The 25,181-nt window shown below is 39.2% G+C and overlaps 1 protein-coding gene across 3 annotated transcripts in view; it reads left to right on the top strand.

The window, feature by feature from the left end:
- Nucleotides 1–25,181, top strand: part of LOC126162039 (patronin) — a 445,213-nt gene that overhangs the window by 299,777 nt on the left and 120,255 nt on the right. For all 3 annotated transcript variants that reach the window (XM_049918266.1, XM_049918267.1, XM_049918268.1), the window contains 5 exons: nt 1,987–2,260; nt 4,219–4,690; nt 17,494–17,663; nt 19,633–19,737; nt 20,244–20,371. In XM_049918266.1, the coding sequence (XP_049774223.1) occupies nt 1,987–2,260; nt 4,219–4,690; nt 17,494–17,663; nt 19,633–19,737; nt 20,244–20,371 (1,149 nt within the window). The remainder of the gene's footprint in view (nt 1–1,986; nt 2,261–4,218; nt 4,691–17,493; nt 17,664–19,632; nt 19,738–20,243; nt 20,372–25,181) is intronic.

The raw sequence follows: 25,181 nt of genomic DNA on the forward strand, positions 1-25,181 counted from the left end.
AATATTTTGATGCTACTTGCTATCGTAAAACTAGGGTGGGCAGTGGGATGCTGTGTGGCTCATGCACAGGTGTTAGCATGAAATTTTACAAACTTGTATCTCTCCCAAATCTAGTTTTCTACATTGGCGATGAAGTAACGAACACACAAAAATTATAAACTGTAATGGGTACAAACTAATATTCTCTCTGTGCTACTTAAAGTAGTTAACATGGAACGTGTGGTGATTATTCTCAAATTCTACATTCTGACTACGCATTTGACTTAATAGAGATGTCTTCTTATCAAAGGAAAGAAAGATGCTTGACCAAGAGAGAGATAAATTTAAAAATATATTTTAATTTTAAGCTTCTGAAAATTGAGAAATTCTTTATTCAGAATAACAAAAAGAAAAAGATGATTTCAGAGAAGCAAAATTACTTGAACCCCTGGGTCAGTAAAGGAAAGGTACACAGGAGTAGTAGGAAATATCAGAGGAATAACAGCCCCAGTTCAAATTCCTGAGTTCTCCTAAAAATGTGCTGTAGCTGTATGCTATGAAAAAAAAGTGTGGATATAAATATCTATGAGAGAAATAAGCAAGAAGTAATTGAGGCTGATACCTACAAAAGAGAAAATGATTAGTTACTTTTGGACCTTTTCATTTGTACGAGGGGTTATCCAAAAGTATCTGAAGTTATTTTTTTTAACATATTTATTCATATTTTAGACAAAAACCACAAGTCTCCTTCAAAGTACTCTCAACTTGCACTAATCAACTTGTTTAATCTTCTTTTCCATTTTACAAAACATATTCATCTTTTGTGATGCTTGACAGCAACTCTGTCGTCATCGCCCCCCCTCCCCTCCCCTCCCCTCCTCCACCCCTCCATTTCCCCTGTCTCTTTCCATTCTAGGAAATCAAAAAAGGGCACACAGAGCAAGGTTGGGTAAGTATGGGAGGTGAGGCACAGTGGCCATACCATTTTTGGTAAAGAATTGTACAGATAGGGGTGTGTGATCAGGGGCATTATCTTGATGGAAAAACCAGTCACCTGACTGTCCCAAATCGGGCCACTTCTGCCAACTTTCAAGTAGAAAGCCTTCTTAAATGCTTGGCCCTGTGGAACAAACTCTGAATGGACAACTCTCTCGCATCAAAATAATAGATCCGCATTGTTTTAATGTTTGTTTTCAGCTGACGAGCTTTCTTGGCGTGAGGCGAACTTTGAAGTTCCACTGGTTTGATTGTTACTTTGATTCAGGATTATAATAATATCACAAAGTTTTGTAACCTGTGATAAAGTTTGAGGAAAAGTTTGAATGATTTCGGGACTCTTGTTTCAAAGCATAGCATTCTTCCATGCGACCTTGTTTCTGTTCAGCAGTCAGCATTTGTGGCACGACTTTGGCAGCCACCTTTTCCATTCCCATATCCTCCATCACAATTCGCTGCATGGAACTCCATAACTCCCAACACCTTCACTGTTTCTTCCATAGTTGATTTTTGTTGATGACAGCATGAATGTTTCCAACATTTTCATTTTTTTGGGCCTTGGAAGGATGACCCCAATAAGGTTTGTCATCAGTTGCCATTTCTACATTTTTGAAATGGGTAAAACCATTCATACAGTTGAGTTTTCCCCAAAGCACCATCCTTGTATGCTGTTTTTAACATTTCAGAACTTTCTGTTCCACTTTTTATCAGCAAATATCAGAATTTCATCGTTGCTTGCTGTTCGCAAAAATCAGCCATTGCAAAATTGACAGTAACACAAAACAGTTGCCACTGTAATTCTCCTGAAACTTGTCCTGACCTTCTGCAGTGATGGCACTATGTTTACTGTCTCTGCAATGTTTGCTCCTAGCAGAACAACATGTTATTACAAAAGCTATGCCCGGTAGAAAGTGAGTTTGTTTCTTTTTGGTATCTTCTGTATTCTCAGATATGTATAATAGAGGAACAAACATCCTATAATTATTGGATAGATATGTTTTCATTTTACAGAAGAGGTGATGTTGAAGAACAGTTTGTTGTTCATCGTGGACGTGGTATTCCAACACTGAGTGCAGTGGCATTGTCAGGCCACAGTCAGAGCCAGGATGAACCATTAATACCTGCACGACTGCGTCCATCGAAAGAACGGACTAATCAAGACAGCAAGGCAGATGAAAGAGGGGAACCCATTGCAGCTGGGCGGCCTAGTAATTGGGAGGAGCAGCGGCGAACCTCATATGCTGGAAGACGTTCCAGACGAAATTCGGTGTCTGATGATTCCCAGGTAAACAGTAGTTCTTACGATTATGTTAAAGCACCGAAATACGCATGGGTGGAGAGTGTAAAACTAAAAACTGTGTTTTGGTAAAGGTGGTACCATCAAAATATTTTTAAGGTGATTATGCAGACAGTTAGAAATATGGATAAAGATATGAGAATAGATTATCTTCCTTTCAGGATATTATCAACTTCTCCAATGTTGTTGTTGGTGGTGGTGGTGGTGGTGGTGGTGGTGGTGGTTGTAGTAGTAGTAATAGTAATTTGTTTGTAGAGCACATGTACAAGGAAACTAGACATATCACGGCTTGGAGTTTTAGAACAAAACCATTATTCACATACACAGGCATTTACATACTTATAGGCCTAGTTTAAGGATGAGCTGGTACTTGTTCATGGCCTTACTGTAAGAACCATATTGGCATTTGCCTGAAATAATTTAAAGAAACCTAAATCAAGGTGGATGGATAAAGATTAGATCCTCCATTCTCCTGAATACAATGCCTGTCTGTTTAATCAATAGCAACCCTATTCAGTATGTGCATTGATTTATGCATCAGCAAACAGTTCATATGAATAATTTTTTTGTACTAATATTGTGACAATTTTATTAAAGAATGATACAGTGTGAGACATTTCACAGTATTTAGAGCAGTCTAATTTCCTGATTGCTGCCTTTGTCACTTTCTTTTTGCTTAAACTTGTTAGTAGTTCACAAAATTACACTGGTGGTACATATGTTGTTGAAATTCTGTTGGTAATGGCCATGTATTTGTGATACCTGTTCTCTGACATGTTGCTTTTTCCACAATTAACTTGCCACTCAGTGAATAACTTCACAAATTACCTGCTGAGGGTTGTTCTCTGTTCATCTTCTCCTAGTCTTCTTGTTGAAAAAGCTAAAAAAACCTGTATCAGTAATGGAAAAAATGTGTAGCTGATGAATTTGTGCTTGATTAGTCACAAATGTCACCATTAAGGCTGATTCATGCTGGATGTCAACAGACCATCACATCACATTACAGTCAGGTTGTATTCACACATCATATGTCAGTTCATGTATCCCAGTACTGAGTGGTGAAAGTAATATTATGAGATACCATCTGTGATTCAAAAAGGAAGAGTATAATATTGGAATTTAAGAACTAAGAATTATAAAAGTTTTCTATGGTCAAAGCAAACTTCATGATTGATGTTCTTGATCAGTTTTGTATGGTAAATTGCTGAGAAGTGAAACATCATTTCAAAGCTTTGATGTTTGCTACTCTATATAAGTCAAACACAGCAGACAATATTTGTAAGGAATATGAGGAGCTTGTTTATCTCCATCGTGTTTTTTCTATTTAGCAAATAAAGTCATAAACAACTGTATTTTGCTCCTTTTAGAGCTTAATTTATCAAGTAATAAAAAGTTATTAAACAAAAATTGCTTTATCAGTTTATGTTCTCATTTATACACAGTATAGGTGTCAGATCTGTTGTATTATTGTAAAATCTAAACACTCTTTCAAAAATCTATCCTCACAAATAAGAATAATACTCAATGGAAATACTATCCAACTCAGCATGGAACATTTGCAATTTTAACATAAGGAACTATATGAAAATAGGTTAACTTCAGATGTTAGCAGACAACTTCACTGTCAAAACTTTCTTCCTGAGAAACTTTGACAATGATGTGACATTGATGGCATGTATGAATGCCGCTAATTAAAATGCATTTTGGATTGTTTTGATGTGGGGTCAGGTGTAAATTGATCTCTACAGTGTTAACAGAAATGTTTGAAACTTCCAGTCAGCCTTAAAACTTTATTTTATTTTTAAGCACACATTCATAAGTGTCACATATCACTCAATTTGACCATTTTTGTATGAATACACCAATGATTTATAAGTAATCTAGATCAACAAGCTTGTAGTAACTGTTGATTGCTATGTCACCCATATGTTTAAATTGTGTTTCAGTTAACACTGGAGAATTTTGGAGGTTCCCAAGAAAATTTGCAGTTCTTGGGCCGCAATCCTGATAAGGAGCCAGCTGTTCATACTGGACGCAAGTCTGAGCATGGAATAGGGGCACCTGCTGTTCCTATTCGATCAAGCGCACAAGATGCCCGGAGCAGTGGTGTGGAATTGGTTCTTGGTGATAGTGTAAATGGAAGAGAGAAGCAAGATGAAGAAAAACCAGATACTGTTGACTGTGCAGCGATGCCAACTAGTTTCATTGAACTATCACAGCGCCGCGGTGAAGTAGGTCATGCAGGACATGGGCAGAGAGATGAGGAAAAAGACTCGGGCAGACTGCAGAGTACATTCAATGGAACTAGTGGCGGTAGTGAGAAAAAAACAACTTTCAGTGCCCTTCCTAATACAACAACGTGGCAGCAACAGAGTTGCACAAGTCAGCAGCAGCATTCTGACACAGAGACAAATCAAGGTCAGAAAATGAATGTACGTGGAAAGCCTGTAGAGTGCATGAATTTGTTTGTAATGCTTGTTTCCCCTTCTGTCATTTCTTCCTTTTTCTTCTCTTCTTCCTTATATTTTCTTCTTTTTCTTCTCTTCTCTCTCTCTCTCTCTCTCTCTCTCTCTCTCTCTCTCTCTCTCTCTCTCTCTTGCCATGGAATTTCTTTTAAAGTACTTTCGGATATTGGTTACTAACAAAGGTAGAAAATAATTTGAAAAAATCAGTATAAATGAAGAAGATCATGTTACAGGTTACTGTGGTAATGAGAAATCAGATTAATGACTGAAGTGCTCTATCCTGTAATCAAACAACTGCTAATATGACAGTTTTGTTTACACTGGGTGGCACCTTTTTTATGCTGAAATTATTGCTAAGGGAAATAAAGTGGTTATCTATACATTCTACTGTCTTTACCACTGTGTACTGTGATGTGTGTGTTCCAAAAAACAGTTCTATGTAAAGCACAAACATGCCTTGTTACAAAAAATGTCTTGCAGAATTTGTTACAAACAAATTTCTCTGGTAAGAATACAATTACAAATTTTGTACGGAAGTCTCACAGAAGATTCTGTGTGAAAACAGTCTTGTTTTCCTCTTTCAGTTAAACTATTTTCAATTCCCATTTGCAAATCAGCTGACAAATTTTCTGTAGGCATGAAAATTCAGCAAATATTTTATTTGAACATTGCCTATATATTCAATATGGACACTGATTAGTATTGCCTTATTGAGTTTCAGTAGTTTAGACTTTTTCTGTTAATCAGAATTTTCATGTGTTTGATAAATGAATTACTTCATTTTCTCACCATTGTCATGGCATTATTTTTTTGTAATGCCATATCTGAATAGTGTTAAGTTCTTGGAGAATAGAAATAAGTACTTGTGATAAAAGCAATATATATTTCAGAATTTCCAGTTTCTGATTACCATCATCCCCAGTATTAATCTGTAGATAAAGTATTATTACTAAATCAAACATATTTCATGTTTAAGAAATTACTTCCCTCTGCTGTTGTATATGAATCACTAAATAAGACCTTTTTTATATGTTTACATAAATCTTTTTTGGATTTCAGAAGTACCGTGGTCTTGATGCAATGCATCCCAGCATACATGCTCTTGCAAAATGTTTGAAAATATTCAGAACTTTCACTCATAGTAGTACAACTAGGGTTGAAAGTACAGTACGAGAGAAAGTACTTCACATCACCAAAGGCTTTCAATGACGGGATAGCTCGGGGTCTTGTCATAGAAACAAATGTGTTAATCATTCACATGTCATAGTGACAGCAAGTGTCCTTTCTCTTCTCATTGATTGACACTCCTATGACATAGCGCAAATGTGGTTCAGTGCTATTGTTTAAAAATTTCTGACATCTTGTTTTGGTTATGTTCGTTGACATTGCCTAGTGCAGTCCAGAAGTGCACAATCCATGCAACACATGGGACTGGCTTCTCTGCTGTATGAGGAATGAAGTAGCTTTATTTGAATGAGGCCTATCATTTGTAGGAAGCTTGATTTTATGTTTGAAATTGGTTCCAACAGTATAAAACAAAAAGAATCAGAAAAATTAAAACAATAGGGCACCTTTTGTTGTTATTAAAGTTACAAGATGGTTTAGTTAGTTTTGGAGCAGCATTTAGGACAAGTGTTATGTATGATTTTAGGAAAAATGTAGCATCTATTTCTTTACATAATACAGAGTGTCATAATTCGCATCTGTTGCTTTTGTGTGTAAATGATTAGGCACATAAATTTAAGAGGTTCTTAAGCTATGTGAATGAAGTTAGGTGTTGTTGTTGTTGTTGTTGTGGTCTTCAGTCCTGAGACTGGTTTGATGCAGCTCTCCATGCTACTCTATCCTGTGCAAGCTTCTTCATCTCCCAGTACCTACTGCAAACTACATCCTTCTGAATCTGCTTAGTGTATTCATCTCTTGGTCTCCCCCTACGATTTTTACCCTCCACGCTGCCCTCTAATACTAAATTGGTGATCCCTCGATGCCTCAGAACATGTCCTACCAACCGATCCCTTCTTCTGGTCAAGTTGTGCCACAAACTCCTCTTCTCCCCAATCCTATTCAATACTTGGTCATTAGTTATGTGATCTACCCATCTAATCTTCAGCATTCTTCTGTAGCACCACATTTCAAAAGCTTCTATTCTCTTCTTGTCCAAACTATTTACCGTCCATGTTTCACTTCCATACATGGCTACACTCCATACAAATACTTTCAGAAATGACTTCCTGACACTTAAATCTATACTCGATGTTAACAAATTTCTCTTCTTCAGGAATGCTTTCCTTGCCATTGCCAGTCTACATTTTATATCCTCTCTACTTCGACCATCATCAGTTATTTTTCTCCCCAAATAGCAAAACTCCTTTACTACTTTAAGTGTCTCATTTCCTAATCTAATTCCCTCAGCATCACCCGACTTAATTCGACTACATTCCATTATCCTCGTTTTGCTTTTGTTGATGTTCATCTTATATCCTCCCTTCAAGACACCATCCATTCCGTTCAACTGCTCTTCCAAGTCCTTTGCTGTCTCCGACAGAATTACAATGTCATCGGCGAACCTCAAAGTTTTTATTTCTTCTCCATGGATTTTAATACCTACTCCAAATTTTTCTTTTGTTTCCTTTACTGCTTGCTCAATATACAGATTGAATAACATCGGGGAGAGGCTTCAACCCTGTCTTACTCCCTTCCCAACCACTGCTTCCCTCTCATGTCCCTCGACTCATATAACTGCCATCTGGTTTCTGTACAAATTGTAAATAGCCTTTCGCTCCTTGTATTTTACCCCTGCCACCTTTAGAATTTGAAAGAGGGTATTCCAGTCAACATTGTCAAAAGCTTTCTCTAAGTCTACAAATGCTAGAAATGTAGGTTTGCCTTTCCTTAATCTTTCTTCTAAGATAAGTCGTAAGGTCAGTATTGCCTCACGTGTTCCAGTATTTCTACGGAATCCAAACTGATCTTCCACCGAGGTCGGCTTCTACTAGTTTTTCCATTCGTGTGTAAAGAATTCGTGTTAGTATTTTGCAGCTGTGGCTTATTAAACTGATTGTTCGGTAATTTTCACATCTGTCAACACCTGCTTTCTTTGGGATTGGAATTATTATATTCTTCTTGAAGTCTGAGGGTATTTCGCCTGTTTCATACATCTAGCTCACCAGATGGTATAGTTTTGTCAGGACCCGCTCTCCCAAGGCCGTCAGTAGTTCCAATGGAATGTTGTCTACTCCGGGGGCCTTGTTTCGACTCAGGTCTTTCAGTGCTCTGTCAAACTCTTCACGCAGTATTGTATCTCCCATTTGATCTTCATCTACATCCTCTTCCATTTCCATAATATTGTCCTCAAGTGCATCGCCCTTGTATAGACCCTCTATATACTCCTCCCCCCTTTCTGCTTTCCCTTCTTTGCTTAGAACTGGGTTTCCATCTGAGCTCTTGATGTTCATACAAGTGGTTCTCTTATCTCCAAAGGTCTCTTTAATTTTCCTGTAGGCAGTATCTATCTTACCCCTAGTGAGATAAGCCTCTACTTCCTTACATTTGTCCTCTAGCCATCCCTGCTTAGCCATTTTGCACTTCCTGTCGATCTCATTTTTGAGACGTTTGTATTCCTTTTTGCCTGCTTCCTTTACTGCATTTTTATATTTTCTCCTTTCATCAATTAAATTCAATATTTCTTCTGTTACCCAAGGATTTCTACTAGCCCTCGTCTTTTTACCTACTTGATCCTCTGCTGCCTTCACTACTTCATCCCTCAAAGCTGCCCATTCTTCTTCTACTGTATTTCTTTCCCCCATTCCTGTCAATTGTTCCCTTATGCTCTCCCTGAAACTCTGTACAACCTCTGGTTCTTTCAGTTTATCCAGGTCCCATCTCCTTAAATTCCCACCTTTTTGCAGTTTCTTCAGTTTTAATCTACAGGTCATAACCAATAGATTGTGGTCAGAGTCCGCATCTGCCCCTGGAAATGTCTTACAATTTAAAACCTGGTTCCTAAATCTCTGTCTTACCGTTATATAATCTATCTGATACCTTTTAGTATCTCCAGGGTTCTTCCATGTATACAACCTTCTATCATGATTCTTAAACCAAGTGTTAGCTATGATTAAGTTGTGCTCTGTGCAAAATTCTACCAGGCGGCTTCCTCTTTCATTTCTTAGCCCCAATCCATATTCACCTACTACGTTTCCTTCTCTCCCTTTTCTTACACTCGAATTCCAGTCACCCATGACTATTAAATTTTCGTCTCCCTTCACTATCTGAATAATTTCTTTTATTTCATCATACATTTCTTCAATTTCTTCGTCATCTGCAGAGCTAGTGGGCATATAAACTTGTACTACTGTAGTAGGTGTGGGCTTCGTATCTATCCTGGCCACCATAATGCCTTCACTATGCTGTTTGTAGTAGCTTATCCACATTCCTGTTTTCCTATTCATTATTAAAGCTACTCCTGCATTACCCCTATTTGACTTTGTGTTTATAACCCTATAGTCACCTGACCAGAAGTCTTGTTCCTCCTGCCACCGAACTTCACTAATTCCCACTATATCTAACTTTAACCTATCCATTTCTCTTTTTAAATTTTCTAACCTACCTGCCCGATTAAGGGATCTGACATTCCACGCTCCGATCCGTATAACGCCAGTTTTCTTTCTCCTGATAACGACATCCTCTTGAGCAGTCCCCGCCCGGAGATCCGAATGGGGGACTATTTTACCTCCGGAATATTTTGCCCAAGAGGACGCCATCATCATTTAATCATACAGTAAAGCTGCATGCCCTCGGGAAAAATTACGGCCGTAGTTTCCCCTTGCTTTCAGCCGTTTGCAGTACCAGCACAGCAAGGCCGTTTTAGTTATTGTTACAAGGCCTGATCAGTCTATCATCCAGACTGTTGCCCTTGCAACTACTGAAAAGGCTGCTGCCCCTCTTCAGGAACCACACGTTTGTCTGGCCTCTCAACAGATACCCCTCCGTTGTGGTTGTACCTACGGTACGGCTATCTGTATCGCTGAGGCACGCAAGCCTCCCCACCAACGGCAAGGTCCATGGTTCGGGGGGGGGGGGGGGGGTTAGGTGGTAGTGCTTTGAAATTAACTGTTAAAAAAGTACTGATCGGAAACTTTTAGACTGGAATGTTTCCTTTGCAAAAACTTATTTTTTTCCAAAAACTAATTTTTTTCCAAAATGGCTTTTGTTTTCTTGTTTTGGCTCTTTTGAAGCTTTCAACAAATGATTTATGTTTAGAAGCAGCAGCATTTTCATGCCAGTGACCTGAATGTGTTCCGTATTTAAGGTGTCCAAGGTGTGTTTTCCTGCCCATTTCGATGATTACAAAAGCTGCAGATATTAATTTCAACCATTCATGGGCAGTCATAGCTATGCGACACACAGTTGACAGTTCCACAGATGGAACCAGCAAGGCATAGTAGTAGAATTTAAAATAACTATTTGAACATTAGAAGGAAGATTTCGGCACAGGCGAAATATGTGACAGGTTTGTTTACCAATTGCAATTGTGCAGTGTGTGAACACTATGTAGTAGCAGATGCCTGTGAGTATAGACAAACTAGAGTTTTGGCCACCAAATGAGAGTGGAGTGATGTGAGGAAACAAGCCCTGCCCCCCTCTTTCAGGGTATCAGTCTACACCCGTGTTCTGTGAAAGCAAAACACATATTGACACAGGGATCACCAATCCCTACTGGTGATATGAGGGTCATAATCAAAATCTATGATGGACAAGATCAGGCACTTCACTGATTTCAAAATAAGAAAAGAAAGCAACAAGGAATGCATTACACAAAGCATTCGGGAATGGCTACTGTACAGTTGTTTTTTCGGTTGCCATAGCTTTATTAATGGGGTAGTTCAGGCCTGACCTCTAGCGGTATTCAATGCAACCAAATTGCAAAGCACACTTCACCTAAAACTGCTGCATTAAAGTGTTCTCATTACAAACTTTTGAACATTATCTAACAAATAAATGTATTTGTTTCATTGTTCTAATATCAAACAGTGGAAACCCAGGAAGAAATATCAGCAATGTAGGAAAAGATTGATTGTTACTTACCATAAAGAAGACATGTCAAGTTGCAGACAGGAACAATTGAAGGACACTCACATAAAGCTTGCAGCCACAGCTTCTTCAGTAAACACACACACACACACACACACACACACACACACACACACAGAGAGAGAGAGAGAGAGAGAGAGAGAGAGAGAGAGAGAGAGAGAGAGAGAGACCTCCCACCACACAAATACTTCTTCACTCTGCTCTCTGTTATCTTCTTTCTTCTGTCCATATCTCTTTCCCTCTACTTTTGTGTTTTCTTCAGTTTATGAACCTTTTCCCTGAATACATGCATGTTTTCTATGTGTTTGTCAGTTACTTCCAATTCCTATGGATCTTTCTTAACTGGTTGAACTATGAAAGTTGTTGTTTCTTTTTTCTAAGGAATTTAATATTTTTTTGACATTCTGTTGTTAACCATTCTTTCTAAGTGGCCATAAAATCCTCCACTTTCTCGTTCAACGTATTATGTTTTCACTTTTTCTGTACACTTCCTAGTTGCTTTTCAGTTTCGAAGTCCAATATTCATACCTTGGACACAAGATTTTGCAAATTATTATTTTTTTTCCAAATTTTGTAAATGTTTGACTGTGTTTGTGACAAAGCATTCTACGATATAAGGACACCTGGTGTTAATCACCACAAAGTAATTCCTCAATTTTGTATAAATAGAATGTACATATTCTTTGAGCTGAGTGCCATTTTCATTTTTCGAACTCTGTTTGTCAGCTGCTTTATCCAGAGCAATTTTTTGGTTCATTTCAAATATTTAAATTCTGAGGCTGTCTTTATTTTTTCCATATTTTGATTCCATATATTTTGGTGCACTTTTAAAGTTGCTTGTGTACACAGTTATTCAAATGAAATTTATAATTCGTAAATTTCTGCTGCCTCTTGGATAGTGTTTTGTTGCATCTTGTCAGTTCTCTGCTAAGACTGCTAAATTATCAACAAAAGGCAAGCAGTCAGTTTCAGGACCCTCTTTCCCATTCTCCCAAGTTTCTCTTTATATATTCCCTCAACTTTTATTCTTTTTCTGCAGTCTCATACTGTACTACTTTCTCCAAAATGCAGTTGAATAATAATGGAGACAATCCATCCCCCTGCCTCACTGTGTTTTAATTTTGAAAAGGTTTGGTATCTCATCTAAAAATTTGATATGGAAGTTGTAATGGTCAAAGGTTGCTTAATGTTTGTCAGCTTCAAATTATGCTAGAATGTTGAATAATGTATCTCTATTGATGGAATCATAGGGTTTTTTTCCTCTATCAATAAAGGATAAATAAAGATTTTTGACTGACACATGATCCTTTCCTCTTAAAGCCTCCAGGGTAGTGTCTTAATTGTTCCGCCTTTTGATTTTCTAATGTATTTTGCAAACCTTTTGACAGGATTTTGTATGTCTCTGTGAGGAGAGATGTGCCTTGGTTATTGTTTGCATCTGTTTTGCCCCCTTTTTTGTAATGGATAAATAAAGTGCTATTTTCCAATCTTGTGGTATTTGTTAGGTCTCCCAGGCATTTTAATTTCTTTTTGTAGTTGCTTGACAGTTCTGTCATGCACGTTTTTCCACACTGCTGCAACGACAATGTCTTTCCCCAGAGCTTTCTTACTTTTTAGTTCTGTAATAATTTGTTAAATTTACTGAAAATTTTGGCAGTTGTGAATCAATTATGGAGCTTGCTTTGTGAATTTCTCTTTTGGTTCATTTTAGAAGTTTTTAAAAATAACTTAACAATATTATCCAGTTTTCCTGATTATTTAGGGCCAGCTTTCTTTGTTCATCTTTCATCTTTGAAACTCATGTTTGATGGTTGGTATACTTGCAAATTAAATTGAAAGTTTTGCAGAAGGACCTCTTTTTTTATAGTTGCAATAGCTGGTCTGTCTCAGGTTTCCGTTTAACTAATCTTACAGTTTTAGCTGTTAGTGACCATTGTCTTTCAGTAAATTCACATTTGCCTTTAGTATTGTTTATTTGTTTTTAATTTATTTTTTTAAAGATTGGCATTTCCAAAATCTCCACTGTATGATGAGAAGCATTCTCATCCTTTTCATAGTGTTGTCATTATTCCACCCTGGATTTTCCATAATTTAATTAAAGTTCATTTTATTAGTTCTAATGCATCCTCACACTGGGAACTCCACCATCTGTGTTTCTTCAGTCTCTTTGTTGTGGCAACTTCGTAAGATGTCTTGACCAATTTAGATTGAATTTCGTCCAGAGCTTCCAATTGTATGTGAAGCTTTTCTTGTAAATCTTTTTTTTTTTTTTTTTCTTTGCATTCAGGGTTTATTATATGTTTTTAAGATTTTTGTTTTGTAATCCTTTTCTGTTTGTGTGATAAATTTCGTTTATGTAGCAGTAAGATAATGGTATGTTTCTATATTTGCTCCTTTTTTAATTTGTACATTCATCACTTCCTTCTGATGGTGAAACAAGATGGCCACATGATTAATTTGAAACTAACCTAAATGTGGATTGATGATTTCCATCTTTTACGTTCCATTTTAGGCTACTTATGAATTTATTTATTCAGTTTTTCTTCCTTGTGTGTGTGTGTGTGTGTGTGTGTGTGTGTGTGTGTGTGTGTGTGTGTGTGTGTTCAATTGAATGGGTGACTATTACAATGTCCTTGAATTTTGTGAATGCAATATATCCAAGTAATTTATGTCTTCTGGTACAAAATCCCAAGCTTTTGATGATTGCCTCTGTCAGCATCATCAGATTTTAAGACTATAATGAAACTTGTGTGTCTCCCACTTTAATGTCCATAAGATGGCAGCTGTTTGGCTAGATTACGTCAAAGATTTTACATATGCTGAGGTGGCACCCTTTGCACCCACAGATTACATTTGCACTATCTGTCCAGCTCCACTTACATTGCTGCCACTTACATGAGGCAGTCTTCCCCCGTCCCCTTTCTGCGTTGATTGCACACATCCATGCGTTTGGTGTGTCTGCTGAAGTTATCACAGAGTTTAATTTCCACTGTTTTCCTAATCACAGAGTCCCAGTGTTCAATGCGTGGGTCAGGATTCTCATATGTTCAAACATAATACTGTTCTTATTTAACAGGCTGTGCTTGGCCACAACTGATTCTTTTTTTTTTTTTTTTTTTTTTTTAGTTGCTGTGTTTAATGTGATGTTGATACTCAACACAGCAATTGGCAAAAGTCCACATGACTGCCCCCCACGTAACTGCTGCCCCACCCACAAGGAATATTACACATCACAGGTACTATCAGGCTGAGATTATCTTCAGCAGGTGGTAATATTTCTTTAAGTTTCTTATTTGAGTGGAAGACTGATCTGATTTCTTGTAGGATTCCACCTTTCCTATTAATTTTTGCATTGCAGAATGGGAACTGTAATATGTATTAGTCCAACTGGCACGTCTTAGCTCATTGTCTAGTGGCTAGCGTTGCTACCTCTGTATCACGGAGTCCTGGGTTCGATTCCCAGCCAGGTTGGGGATTTTCTCTGCCCAGGGACTGGGTGTTTGTGTTGTCATCATCATTCATGAAAGTAGCTAGGTTGGACTGTGTGCAGACTGGGAATGTTTACGGGTGCTGATGACTGTGCAGTTGAGTGCCCCACAAACCAAGCATCATCATCATCATCATCATCATCATCATCATCATCATCATCATCCACCTGGCAGTGTTAAGTGGCATCACTCTTGGTTCCTTCAACAGCATGAAGTTACCATCACAGACAGAATACCCCGTTCCTTCTGAATGCCATTGTCAGATGACTAACTTTCAGAGCTAAGTTGGTCATTGTCTGAAATGGTCCTAGCTCTGTGTTCTAAGTTGTTCATCATAGCTCTTTCTACTCAGCTGGATGATGGAAACTGCACCCATTGAGATAAGTCTGTATGTGTAACTTTATTAGCACAGTTCCTTCAATATTCTTTCTGCTGAGTTGGCCTCATCACAAAATTTTGAAAAAATAATATTGAATTCCTAAGTCTTGTAAAAATATTTCCAGTTAATGCATTTAAATTGTCTGATAACAGTTCTGCCCCCCCCCCCCCCCCCCACACACACACACACTCTCTCTTTTCAGCATATTTAACATGTCTGATCAACCAATTTATGACATTATTCAACATGTTCGTTGTAACATATTTACCCCACTGGATAAACTATGCCTCCCTTTCCTATGAATGAGTGCCACGGCCATAATTTCCAAAGTTTTACCACATTGGTTGTTGCAGAATTTTTCAACAGGTATTTAAAGCTACAGATTTACAGTTTTTTATGGCCAGAGTCAATTAAAATATCAGTGTGATAGTTGTTCTTAGTTCTTCAGAATGATGTTGCCTAATATCCAAAAGATTTATTCAGGGTTTGTGATTGTGATTATTTTAGCATTTGGCTGCACCAAAATGCCTCTTACTTTAGAGAGAATGCTAATTTAATTTTTCTTCCACTGGCGAAGGTTCAGAGCTTCTTTTCTTCCCCCCTTAAGAGTTCTGAAAGACTGGAACTACATTATCAATCCTGTAGTGCTTGTCATCGAAACAGGAGAAATTTAATCAACTGTATTCTAATGTTGTACTAAATTGGCCTTTGATCTTTAAGCGGAATAAAATTTTATAAATATCTCTTTTGTACACAGTCTCGTAACATTCTCTCTGTGTATCACAACCCGTATGGGAGAGCTTTCAGAGGTGCCTACTGTCCCTGTTTTCTAAACTTTCATGTAACTGACTCAGTGCACCTCTAATTTTTGTCACCCAGTAAACTTTGCTGATATGAGCACTACACTATCTGATCAAAAGTATCCTGATACTCGTATGCAATGCATAATTGACCACTGGATACCATGAGAGGTGGACCCATCAGTACAATAGGAGGTTGGGACTATTGTGTTGATGGTAGAGAAGCAGTAACAGCAGAATTGGTCAGTCATCATAGCTGTGTCTTCGGATGTGGACTAGTCATTTGATGTCACACGAGTAACAAACTTAGCTTAAGGTGATTCGAAAGAAGAGTATTAGATTTTTCACATACTCAAGAGTTGCAGGGCAGTCTTAATTTTAAGCTTTCAGTACCATCCTGATGGACTAAATTACTGTCACTACAATTGGCATTTGTCCATCATTTCATTTTGATGATTCTCAAGAGGGGCTAGAAGTATATTGCAACTTGTGTTTATGTGCCTCTATGCCACTCAGTGGCTACTTTGTTCTTTTGTTTTTATTTCACCTAGGATTTTCCAGTACCAAATCAATGCCATTTCCCAGTTCATTATTACATATGCATCATGCTAAAGAGTCTAAAGTGAATGTGAATTTTATTTGGTCATTGGGTAATAACAAAAATTCTAAGCACTTTTGAAAAGTCATCATTACTGCAACTTTAGTTTTAATTTCATTGTTTCTTTGTGTCAATTTCAGGATGACAGTGATTCAAACCCACGTCTGACCATCCAGATTTAGGTTTTCCGCTATTTCCTTTAATGGATCCAGAGAAATGCTAGGATGGTTCCTTTGAAAGGGCACAGATGATTTTCTTCCTCATCCTTGACACAATCCAAGCTTGTGGTCCCTCTCTAATGACCTCGATGTTGTCGGTACGGTAATCTCAATCTTCCTTCCTTTTTCCTTTGCCACAATTCCACTTTGGTTGCTCCATAAACATTCTAAGATTCGCTTTAATTTTGAAAGCAAGCTCAGAATCCACTTTAAATCACTGTGCTGTTACACAAGATACGTGATGGATAATATAAAGCTACAGTGCTCAGTGAGTATATACACTCTTTGCTTAACTTGAGCAACACTGAAAGCATTGCACAAATTTGTAGATAAAGGTGATGCTGATTTCACAGACTTTTAAATTTGAAAAGTATTCCCTAAAATGTATTAATAGGAAAAGCAGTCTTGAATGTGCCTTTCTCAGATCATTTTCATCTGATTTTTAGCAATCACTATCAGTGGATCAATGAAAATGGTTGTTGTAAGGCATACAAGATTGAACTGAACAATTGTGGTTTAGAAAATTTTTGTGACTGTAATATTAAGAGTCGTCCTGGCATTAGCCATAAGTGATTTGGGAAAATACAGAAAACATCAGTCTTGATAACTAGGATAAAGAATTTAACCCTACTATTCCTGAACGCAAGTCCACAGTCCTAACCACTGCGAACCCCTCCCTCTCTCTCACACCCTCCATTCCCCTCTTCACCTTTCTTCATGCACCCCCCCTCCCACATCACCTTTTCCTCAATTTTTGAATATGGGTCAAGTGCTGTTCCATTTCTCCACCTGTAAATAGTTAGTGCATCCCTCATACAAGAATAAGGTTTGGTTGTTTCTTTAGTGTGTGGCAGATTACAAAGCTGGGTGTCTTCTGTTTGTTCAAGGATTTATTTATGACAGTTATCAAGCCACTCATCGTTGGCAGTGATGCACAAGTTGGCACTTTCATTAGAAGAATGTTAGGGCATACTGTTCACAATTAGACCAACCAATGTTCACATTAACCTTTAGGTTGAATCCATTTAGATATAATAACAGAGTAGTGAGTAGGAAGTGTGTTGCTTCAAACAGTTGATCAAGATGTATATTTAGCTGACTGAAAAGACTTAATTTGTCCAATTCATCAATAAAGCACTAGTTACTTTTTTTGATAGCAAAAATATGTTATATTGTTTTCCAGAAGAAACTTCTTCAAATAATCATGTAATGGCATCTCAGTTACACAATATTCGAATGAAATTAGAAGAGAAAAGACGGCGCATAGAGAGTGAGAAGCGGCGTATGGAACTGGTAATGAGTAAGCAGCGACAGAAGGTTGGGAAGGCTGCATTCCTACAGGCTGTTACAAAGGTAGGTTATTTAATTTTATATTAATTATTGTCTGTTGCAGTAAAATGGTTTTCATAAAGCTGCATGCTTCACAGAATTGCTGCCGTTAGGATAATACAGGGTGATTCAAAAAGAATACCACAACTTTAGGAATTTAAAACTCTGCAACGACAAAAGGCAGAGCTAAGCACTATCTGTCGGCGAATTAAGGGAGCTATGAAGTTTCATTTAGTTGTACATTTGTTCGCTTGAGGCGCTGTTGACTAGGCGTCAGCGTCAATTGATGCTAAGATGGCGACCGCTCAACAGAAATCTTTTTGTTATTGAGTACGGCAGAAGTGAATCGACGACAGTTGTTCAGCGTGCATTTCGAACGAAGTATGGTGTTAAACCTCCTGATAGGTGGTGTATTAAACGTTGGTATAAACAGTTTACAGAGAATGGGTGTTAGTGCAAAGGGAAAAGTTCTGGACGGCCGAGAACGAGTGATGAAAATGTAGCACGCATCCAGCAAGCATTTGTTCGCAGCCCAGGAAAATCGACTCGCAGAGTTAGCAGAGAGCTGCAAATTCCACAATCAACTGTGTGGAGAGTCCTATGAAAAAGGTTGGCACTTATCTGTCCGTAACTACCTGAACGTCAACTACCCGAGGCGATGGATCGGCCGCCAGGCAGCCCGTGACAGAGCACTTCATCACTGGCCTCCAAGAAGCCCTGATCTTACCCCCTGCGATTTTTTCTTATGGGGGTATGTTAAGGATATGGTGTTTCGGCCACCTCTCCCAGCCACCATTGATGATTTGAAACGAGAAATAACAGCAGCTATCCAAACTGTTACGCCTGATATGCTACAGAGAGTGTGGAACGAGTTGGAGTATCGGGTTGATATTGCTCGAGTGTCTGGAGGGGGCCATATTGAACATCTCTGAACTTGTTTTTGAGTGAAAAAAACCTTTTTAAATACTCTTTGTAATGATGTATAACAGGTTATATTATGTTTCTTTCATTAAATACACATTTTTAAAGTTGTGGTATTCTTTTTGAATCACCCTGTATAATTTTGTTTCCTGCTCCATGATTAGGAAAAGTGCTGCATTGTATATCAAAGTAAAACAAACATTTTGAAGCAATCACTTCAGTATTGTTTAATATTAGTGCACAGTATAAAAGTATAATAAAAACCAGTATTCTACATGAATTCCTGTGATAGCATTTTTCTAAATGATTTTGATTGAAAATTACTGTTAAAATATATCTTATTTCTCATTAATGTGCTTTTCCTTTGTTTCATATTCTTTTGTTTGAAGCTTGGAAAGAAAATGAAATGTTGACTTAATTAATAACCCAGTAATACTTCATATTTTATGATGTTTCTTATTTTAAATAGATTTTTATCTGGTGTTGGTTAATTTCTGGAGCATGTGTACACAGGTTAGCAGATCCATTAAAAGGAGAAGTCATTTGAGTTTATTGTTTCTTAAATGAAGGAAGTCACAACTACAGTTATTCCTTTATTTATCTGCTTACAAACAATAATTTTTTTCACTGTTTCTTTTTGGTGATGGTTCTGTTTTGCTTCATTTGATTTTTCCTTATGTAATATATTTGTAAAAATTTGGACCTTCATATATAGGTATAGGGAACGAAGAATGGCTGATCGTGGAAATAAAGTGTTTCTTGCCCATATATTGAAATAAACATTATTCTTTTAAATGTAAATTGTACAAGGCAAAACTTCAAAATTGTCAGTTTCTAAGTTGCACATCCTACAAGCTCATTTGGGCCTGTATCTTAAAACTCTTCAATTTCAAGACAATTAGTTAACACTAAGGCCACCACTCATTAAATTAAAGTGTTATCCTCACCAGATCTTAGGGTCACTAGTGAACCTGGAGAATATAAATTTGATGTAGAAATGTCCTTTGTATATACCTACATAGTTTCAGATATGTAGGGATTTTTCGAGTGATAACCCATGACATGCTTTCAGGGCAAGAACACGCTTGTAAAAACTCCAGATTCAGATTCTGGAAAGGATTCAAATGGAGACATGGTAGAAAATGTGGCTAAACCCCAGAGACCTTACTCATTGCAGGTATGGGTGTAATTTTTCACTGGCACCTCTAGTCTCAATTGTGCATCTAATATAAGGCTTTTAGTTCATGGTGTTGATTCTGTGGAACAGATACCCCTCTCAGCACTGTCTGACACTTTTTCCTTTTATTTGTGCTAACACCTCTTTACATGCCACTCATACCCAGAACCTAATTACCTTCTTAACATTTCTGGCCGTTATTCTGTTGCTTGTAGTAACTCCACTAACATGACTAACACAATGTTAATTCCAAATCTTTACAAATCAACATTTTAATAACATGTTTAAGTTAGGCAATTATTTAGTTAAACTGTCTATTTGTTTTAAATGTGGCAGTTTGCTTTTCACACATTTAATTTTTTGTCTGATTTCATTTAATTTTGTTTCCTAGTTTCTTAGTTGCAGCAGATGTTAATGTAGCTGAACTAGTCATTTTGTACAAAAGCATTTAATCAAATGTTATTTGTTAAATAATAGCAGTATGTATTTCTCCTTTCCTTCATCAGGAGATATCAGAAGATGTTAATTCTGTTGAACATAAGTGGTTAGACAATACAGCACCATACATAGAAGAAAGGAAGACTCCTGATATTGAAAATATGGATATGGAGCAGTATCAGCAGTCTATTGCACAGTAAGTTCTCTTAATCTGAAAGTTTGAACTCATGTTATTGGTAGGTCTCATATTCATTTGTGTGATCAATCTTAGCTCTCACCTCATTCATTAATGCATTCTACAGAATACGCCAGCTAAGACAAGCCAGCCTGAATGTATCCAGAATGAGTAAATATCAAGGAGTGGTTTTTGTTAAGTTACAGCAGGCAGTGTGGAAAAGTTAATGTCATTTCTAGTAATTTTTAATGTTTAGAGCTGCCAAATTGACATACCGAACAGCCTCTCTATCATTTTATGTGCTTCTTCTATCTGTGGACTGAACGAGATGGTGCAGTTGTTAGCATACTGGACTCGCATTCAGGAGGATGACGATGCAAAACTGCATCTGACTATCTTGATTTATTTTTTTCTGTGATTTCCCTAAATTGCTTCAGGCAAATGCCAGGATGGTTCCTTTAAAAGGGCTATGCCCATTTCCTTCCTGATACTTCCCTAATCCGAACTTGTGCTCAGTATCTAATTACCTCGTTGTTGATGGGGTGTTAAACATCAATCTCTTCCTCATTTGTGGAATGTGATGAGTACTAACAAAATTACAATGCTGCAAACCATTATCCTGGCATTATGAGAAGAAATCTCACAGACATCTGTCTCACTGTACCAAATTTAATCAGACATACAACTCAGATAAGGTCTTCGTTGTTGACATTGCAGCGTATTGAATTTCATCTGGACTGGACACACTGCAGATGTGTGCAGTTTGTCATTTCGTGTTTACGGGAGTTGTTGATTTGTTTGTTTTTAGTTTTCATTACAGATAAAAGTTCAGTGATGTTAAGCATTGTGAGCATGCAGGTCATTTTGTGTTTCCCAAATAACCAATCAGTGATCTCCAAATGTCCTGAAAAGAAGGTCCATAAGTAATATGTGCAGAACAGATGAGACATCCATCATATTCCCCCCAGCTGGCCTGCATCTCTTATGTTGAGTTCATGCTCTGCCACCGTGGGGCCCTACAACTTGCAGCAATATTTCTTTTTCTATGCTGCAAGTCTAGCTTATTATTCTTTTCTCCCCTCTGACTTTCTATTAGATAGCCTTCTTGGTGCCAATAGTGCATGGATGTGGTTTGTGATTTTGGAGCCAACCGTTGTGGCCGAGCGATTCTGGCACTTCAGTCCAGAACTGCGCTGCTGCTACGGCCGCAGGTTCAAATCCTGTCTTGGGCATGGATGTGTCTGATGTCCTTAGGTTAGTTAGGTTTAAGTAGTTCTAAGTCTAGGAGACTGATGACTTCAGATGTTAAGTCCCGTAGTGCTTAGGGTCATTTGAATTTGTGATTTTGGACATAAGTTTTCTTTCCTGCTGGCATTGTAACACTTTTTATTCTTAACTATATGGGTCCCATTGTTGTTTTTGGCCTGTCATCTCTCTTCCAAATTATGCACAAGTGTGTATCATGCAGGGAAGGTCGCCCAATGTAGCATATATTCCACATTTTCTTCCTTCCTTTCTTTGTTTGTGCCCTTTTCCTTGCAAAGATTCTACAACCTAAATGCATCACAGTAGGCATTCCATTGTGGATGGGACTGGGTGAAAAGACATCAAGTAACTGTACAGTGTTATTCCCCTGACCAGGCAGATTTTGTGCTGTTGGTGCCTGAGCTGCAAACTCCCCTTGCATGTCAAGGAATATTTGCCCATTGTGACTGGGGAATGGGGACTCCAGGCAACTCTGGTGGCCAGGTAACCTTTGGTGTGGCTCTCATGGAAAGAAACCTCATTTGGAGCAGGTGGCACCATTGCAGAGAGATATGATCCCTCAATGTTTCCTTCTCTGGCTACTCCATCTAAAGGCTATAGGGCTCAGAAACATAGTGAGGAATACTTCCCCCAATATTTAGTTTGCACTAAGCCCAACAGGGATTGCTTTTAGGTTACAAAACCACTGTTCTTTGTTCAGCATTTCTAGGACAAGTTTGGGTAAGTAGCAGTGCTTTCAAAAACGAAAAGTGAGTCCATACTGATTAAGGAAGCCTTCCCTGCTCAAGGGCCGTTTTTACCCATGACATGTTGGGTGACATTCTTCTGACTCCTCATCTTTGCCTTTGATGGCGATTTGATGACTAAGGAGGTCAAGGCTATGGTGTATCACTGCAGTGTCAAGCCATATGTTCCTCCTCCAGTGTGATGTGTCCAAATCGCATACATTTGTAACATGTCTCCACGTTGCAATGCCAGCTCTATCTGTAGGGATTGTGGATGTCAGTGACCCTGTGCCCTGTCTGGATCAGCTGCAGGAAGCACCTTCCTCCTGTTCACTGGACTCCACTATTTTCCAATGAGAAAAGAAATTCTAAGAATAAAAGACTGTTAGCTGACTCATGCATCAAGAGTCCAAGAAGAAATATGGTCGTCTACATCCTACACATGTGACGATAGTGGAGACTATGGCTTTGATAATGTCATCCTTTGTGCCTTCTTCGTCAGACCCTTGGGTCACTCAATTATACCTGCTCCCCTGGTGGGTGGGAGCCCTCCTCTTAATGCTTGCCTCACACCCCATTTGAAACTAAGCGAGGTGGTGCAGTGGTTAGCACACTGGTCTTGCATCAAGAGGATGAAGGTTCAAACCCACATCTGCCCACCCTGATTTAGGTTCTCCCCTATTTCCCCAAATCACTTCAGGTAAATGCTGGGATGGTTGCTGTGAAAGAACAAAACCAACTTTCTTTCCCATCCTTCCCTAATCTGACAGGACCAATGACCTCTCTGTTTGGTCCTCTCCTCCCAACCAACACACCGTTTGAGAGTGTGTACTCCCTACCACTTAAGATGATGGTCCCTAACCCCCAGTTAACGTCTTCTTCCAGCACCTCATACCAGGAAGGGGTCCCCTCGGATGCTTCCTTCCCAGGACTCTGCTAACCTACCCCAAGATAACAGCCAGTGGCTGAAGCAGACCCTGGTTGCGGGTTGTAAGATTTTATGTTCCTCCTCTGTCCCAAAATATGGGACAGACAAGCACTTGTGAAGGCAAAATCATCTAATGATATGAAGGACAAGTAGTAGTCCTCCGAGAAGGAGCACATGGATCTTATTCTACTATTGATCTTTTGATCTTAACCCCTTGCAGCCCAGGTCCTCTTCTCAGATTGTCCTGACCCTCCCTTGGCATCATTCGCCAGGGTGTCCATGCAGATGGTCTCTCTACAAAGCTGATGGGGATGATCTGCCACCCTTCACACCCTTCCCCCAGGGGGTCCACAACTCTTTTGTGGATATATGCGTTGCGAGCACGGGGCCCCGAGCCATTGCAGCCTTCTTTCTCTCCAGGGCTGCATTTCCTTTCCCTTCCCCTCCTTTCCCCTCCTTGCTCCTTTCCCCTTGCCCTCTCCTCTCCCTCTCTTGGTGTCCTTGCTTATGTTGGCCCCGCTATCCTCCTGGTTCTGTTGGTTTTCCAATTCGGCTTTGTTGCATAATAATCTCCTCCTTTTGGCATTCCTTGGTCCCCCTCTGGGGTTTGACCTCCATTACAAAATTTCTCCTCCGTAGTGTGAGCCATTTGGGGAAGATCACCTTACCTAGTGTCTCAGACGTGCGCCCTCCTAGTACATTCCACCTTTTCTTTCACGTCGTTGTCTGATACTAGGGTGCATAGCCAGCACGGTAGCCAGCCCGTGTGGTGGGGTTGCTATGTACCCTTTTGGTTGAGCCCCCTGAACACACAGGGATCACACTTCTGATACCTGAGCTGTGACCACCTCATGCATGCCTTGGAGTGGTTGCTCGTCATCCTGGAGCATCGGAACTCCCGGCAATGGCGGCCATGCCAGACGGCCCTTGCTGTGGCTGGGTGGCGCCTGTGAGGAGAGCCCCTGATCGGAGTGGGTGGTATCAGGGCGGACGCTATGCAAATGAAACGCATACAGGTCCAGAACTCTGGCCGTTCTTCTGCGACCGTCTCTCTGTGTGGAACTGATTCCTCAAGTGCTGTTTCTCTTGCCCCTTCGGCCTTCCCTTCCATGGCTACCCCCTGGGAAGAGGGTCAGGCCCGTCGGCTAGGGGCAAAACCTTTCCCCCGTTATCTAGTGTGCACCAGGACTGATGGAGATACTTTCACCAATACCAAACCTTTATTCTTTGTGGAACACATTGAAGACAAGTTTGGCGAAGTGGACTCCCTGAGCAAGATGCGGTCGGGTTCGTTGCTGATAAAAACTGCTTCAGCTGCCCAATCTGCGGCCCTTCGTGCCTGTACCCATCTTGGCACAATAACTGTGTCCACTACCCCTCACCAGTCTCTAAATATGATACAAGGTGTGATTTTTCACAGGGACCTCATCCTTCAAACTGATGAGGAACTTTGGGACAATCTCGGACGGCGGGGTGTTCACTTTGTTCGGCGTGTTCAGAAGGGTCCTAAAGACAATCGTATTGATACTGGTGCCTTTATCGTGGCCTTTGAAGGGGATACCCTCCCTGAGAAAGTTAAGATTATGGTCTATTGCTGTGATGTGAAGCCGTACATCCCACCTCCTATGAGGTGTTTTAAGTGCTTGCGTTTTGGCCACATGTCTTCCCGCTGTTCCCAGACCCCTCTCTTTGGTGACTGTGGACGTCCACTCCATGAGGGGAGTCCCTGTGTTCCCCCTCCTGTCTGTGTAAATTGTCATGGTAGTCATTCTCCACGTTCACCAGATTGCCCAGTATATAAGAAGGAAAAAAAGATACAGGAGTAGAAGTCCCTCGATCGTTTAACCTACACAGAGGCCCGTAAGAAATATGCATGACTCCACCCTGTGTCCATGACATCTAGTTACGCCTT

Source organism: Schistocerca cancellata, chromosome 2 (genome assembly GCF_023864275.1).
Source record: "Schistocerca cancellata isolate TAMUIC-IGC-003103 chromosome 2, iqSchCanc2.1, whole genome shotgun sequence".
Classification (NCBI taxonomy): Eukaryota; Metazoa; Arthropoda; class Insecta; order Orthoptera; family Acrididae; genus Schistocerca; species Schistocerca cancellata.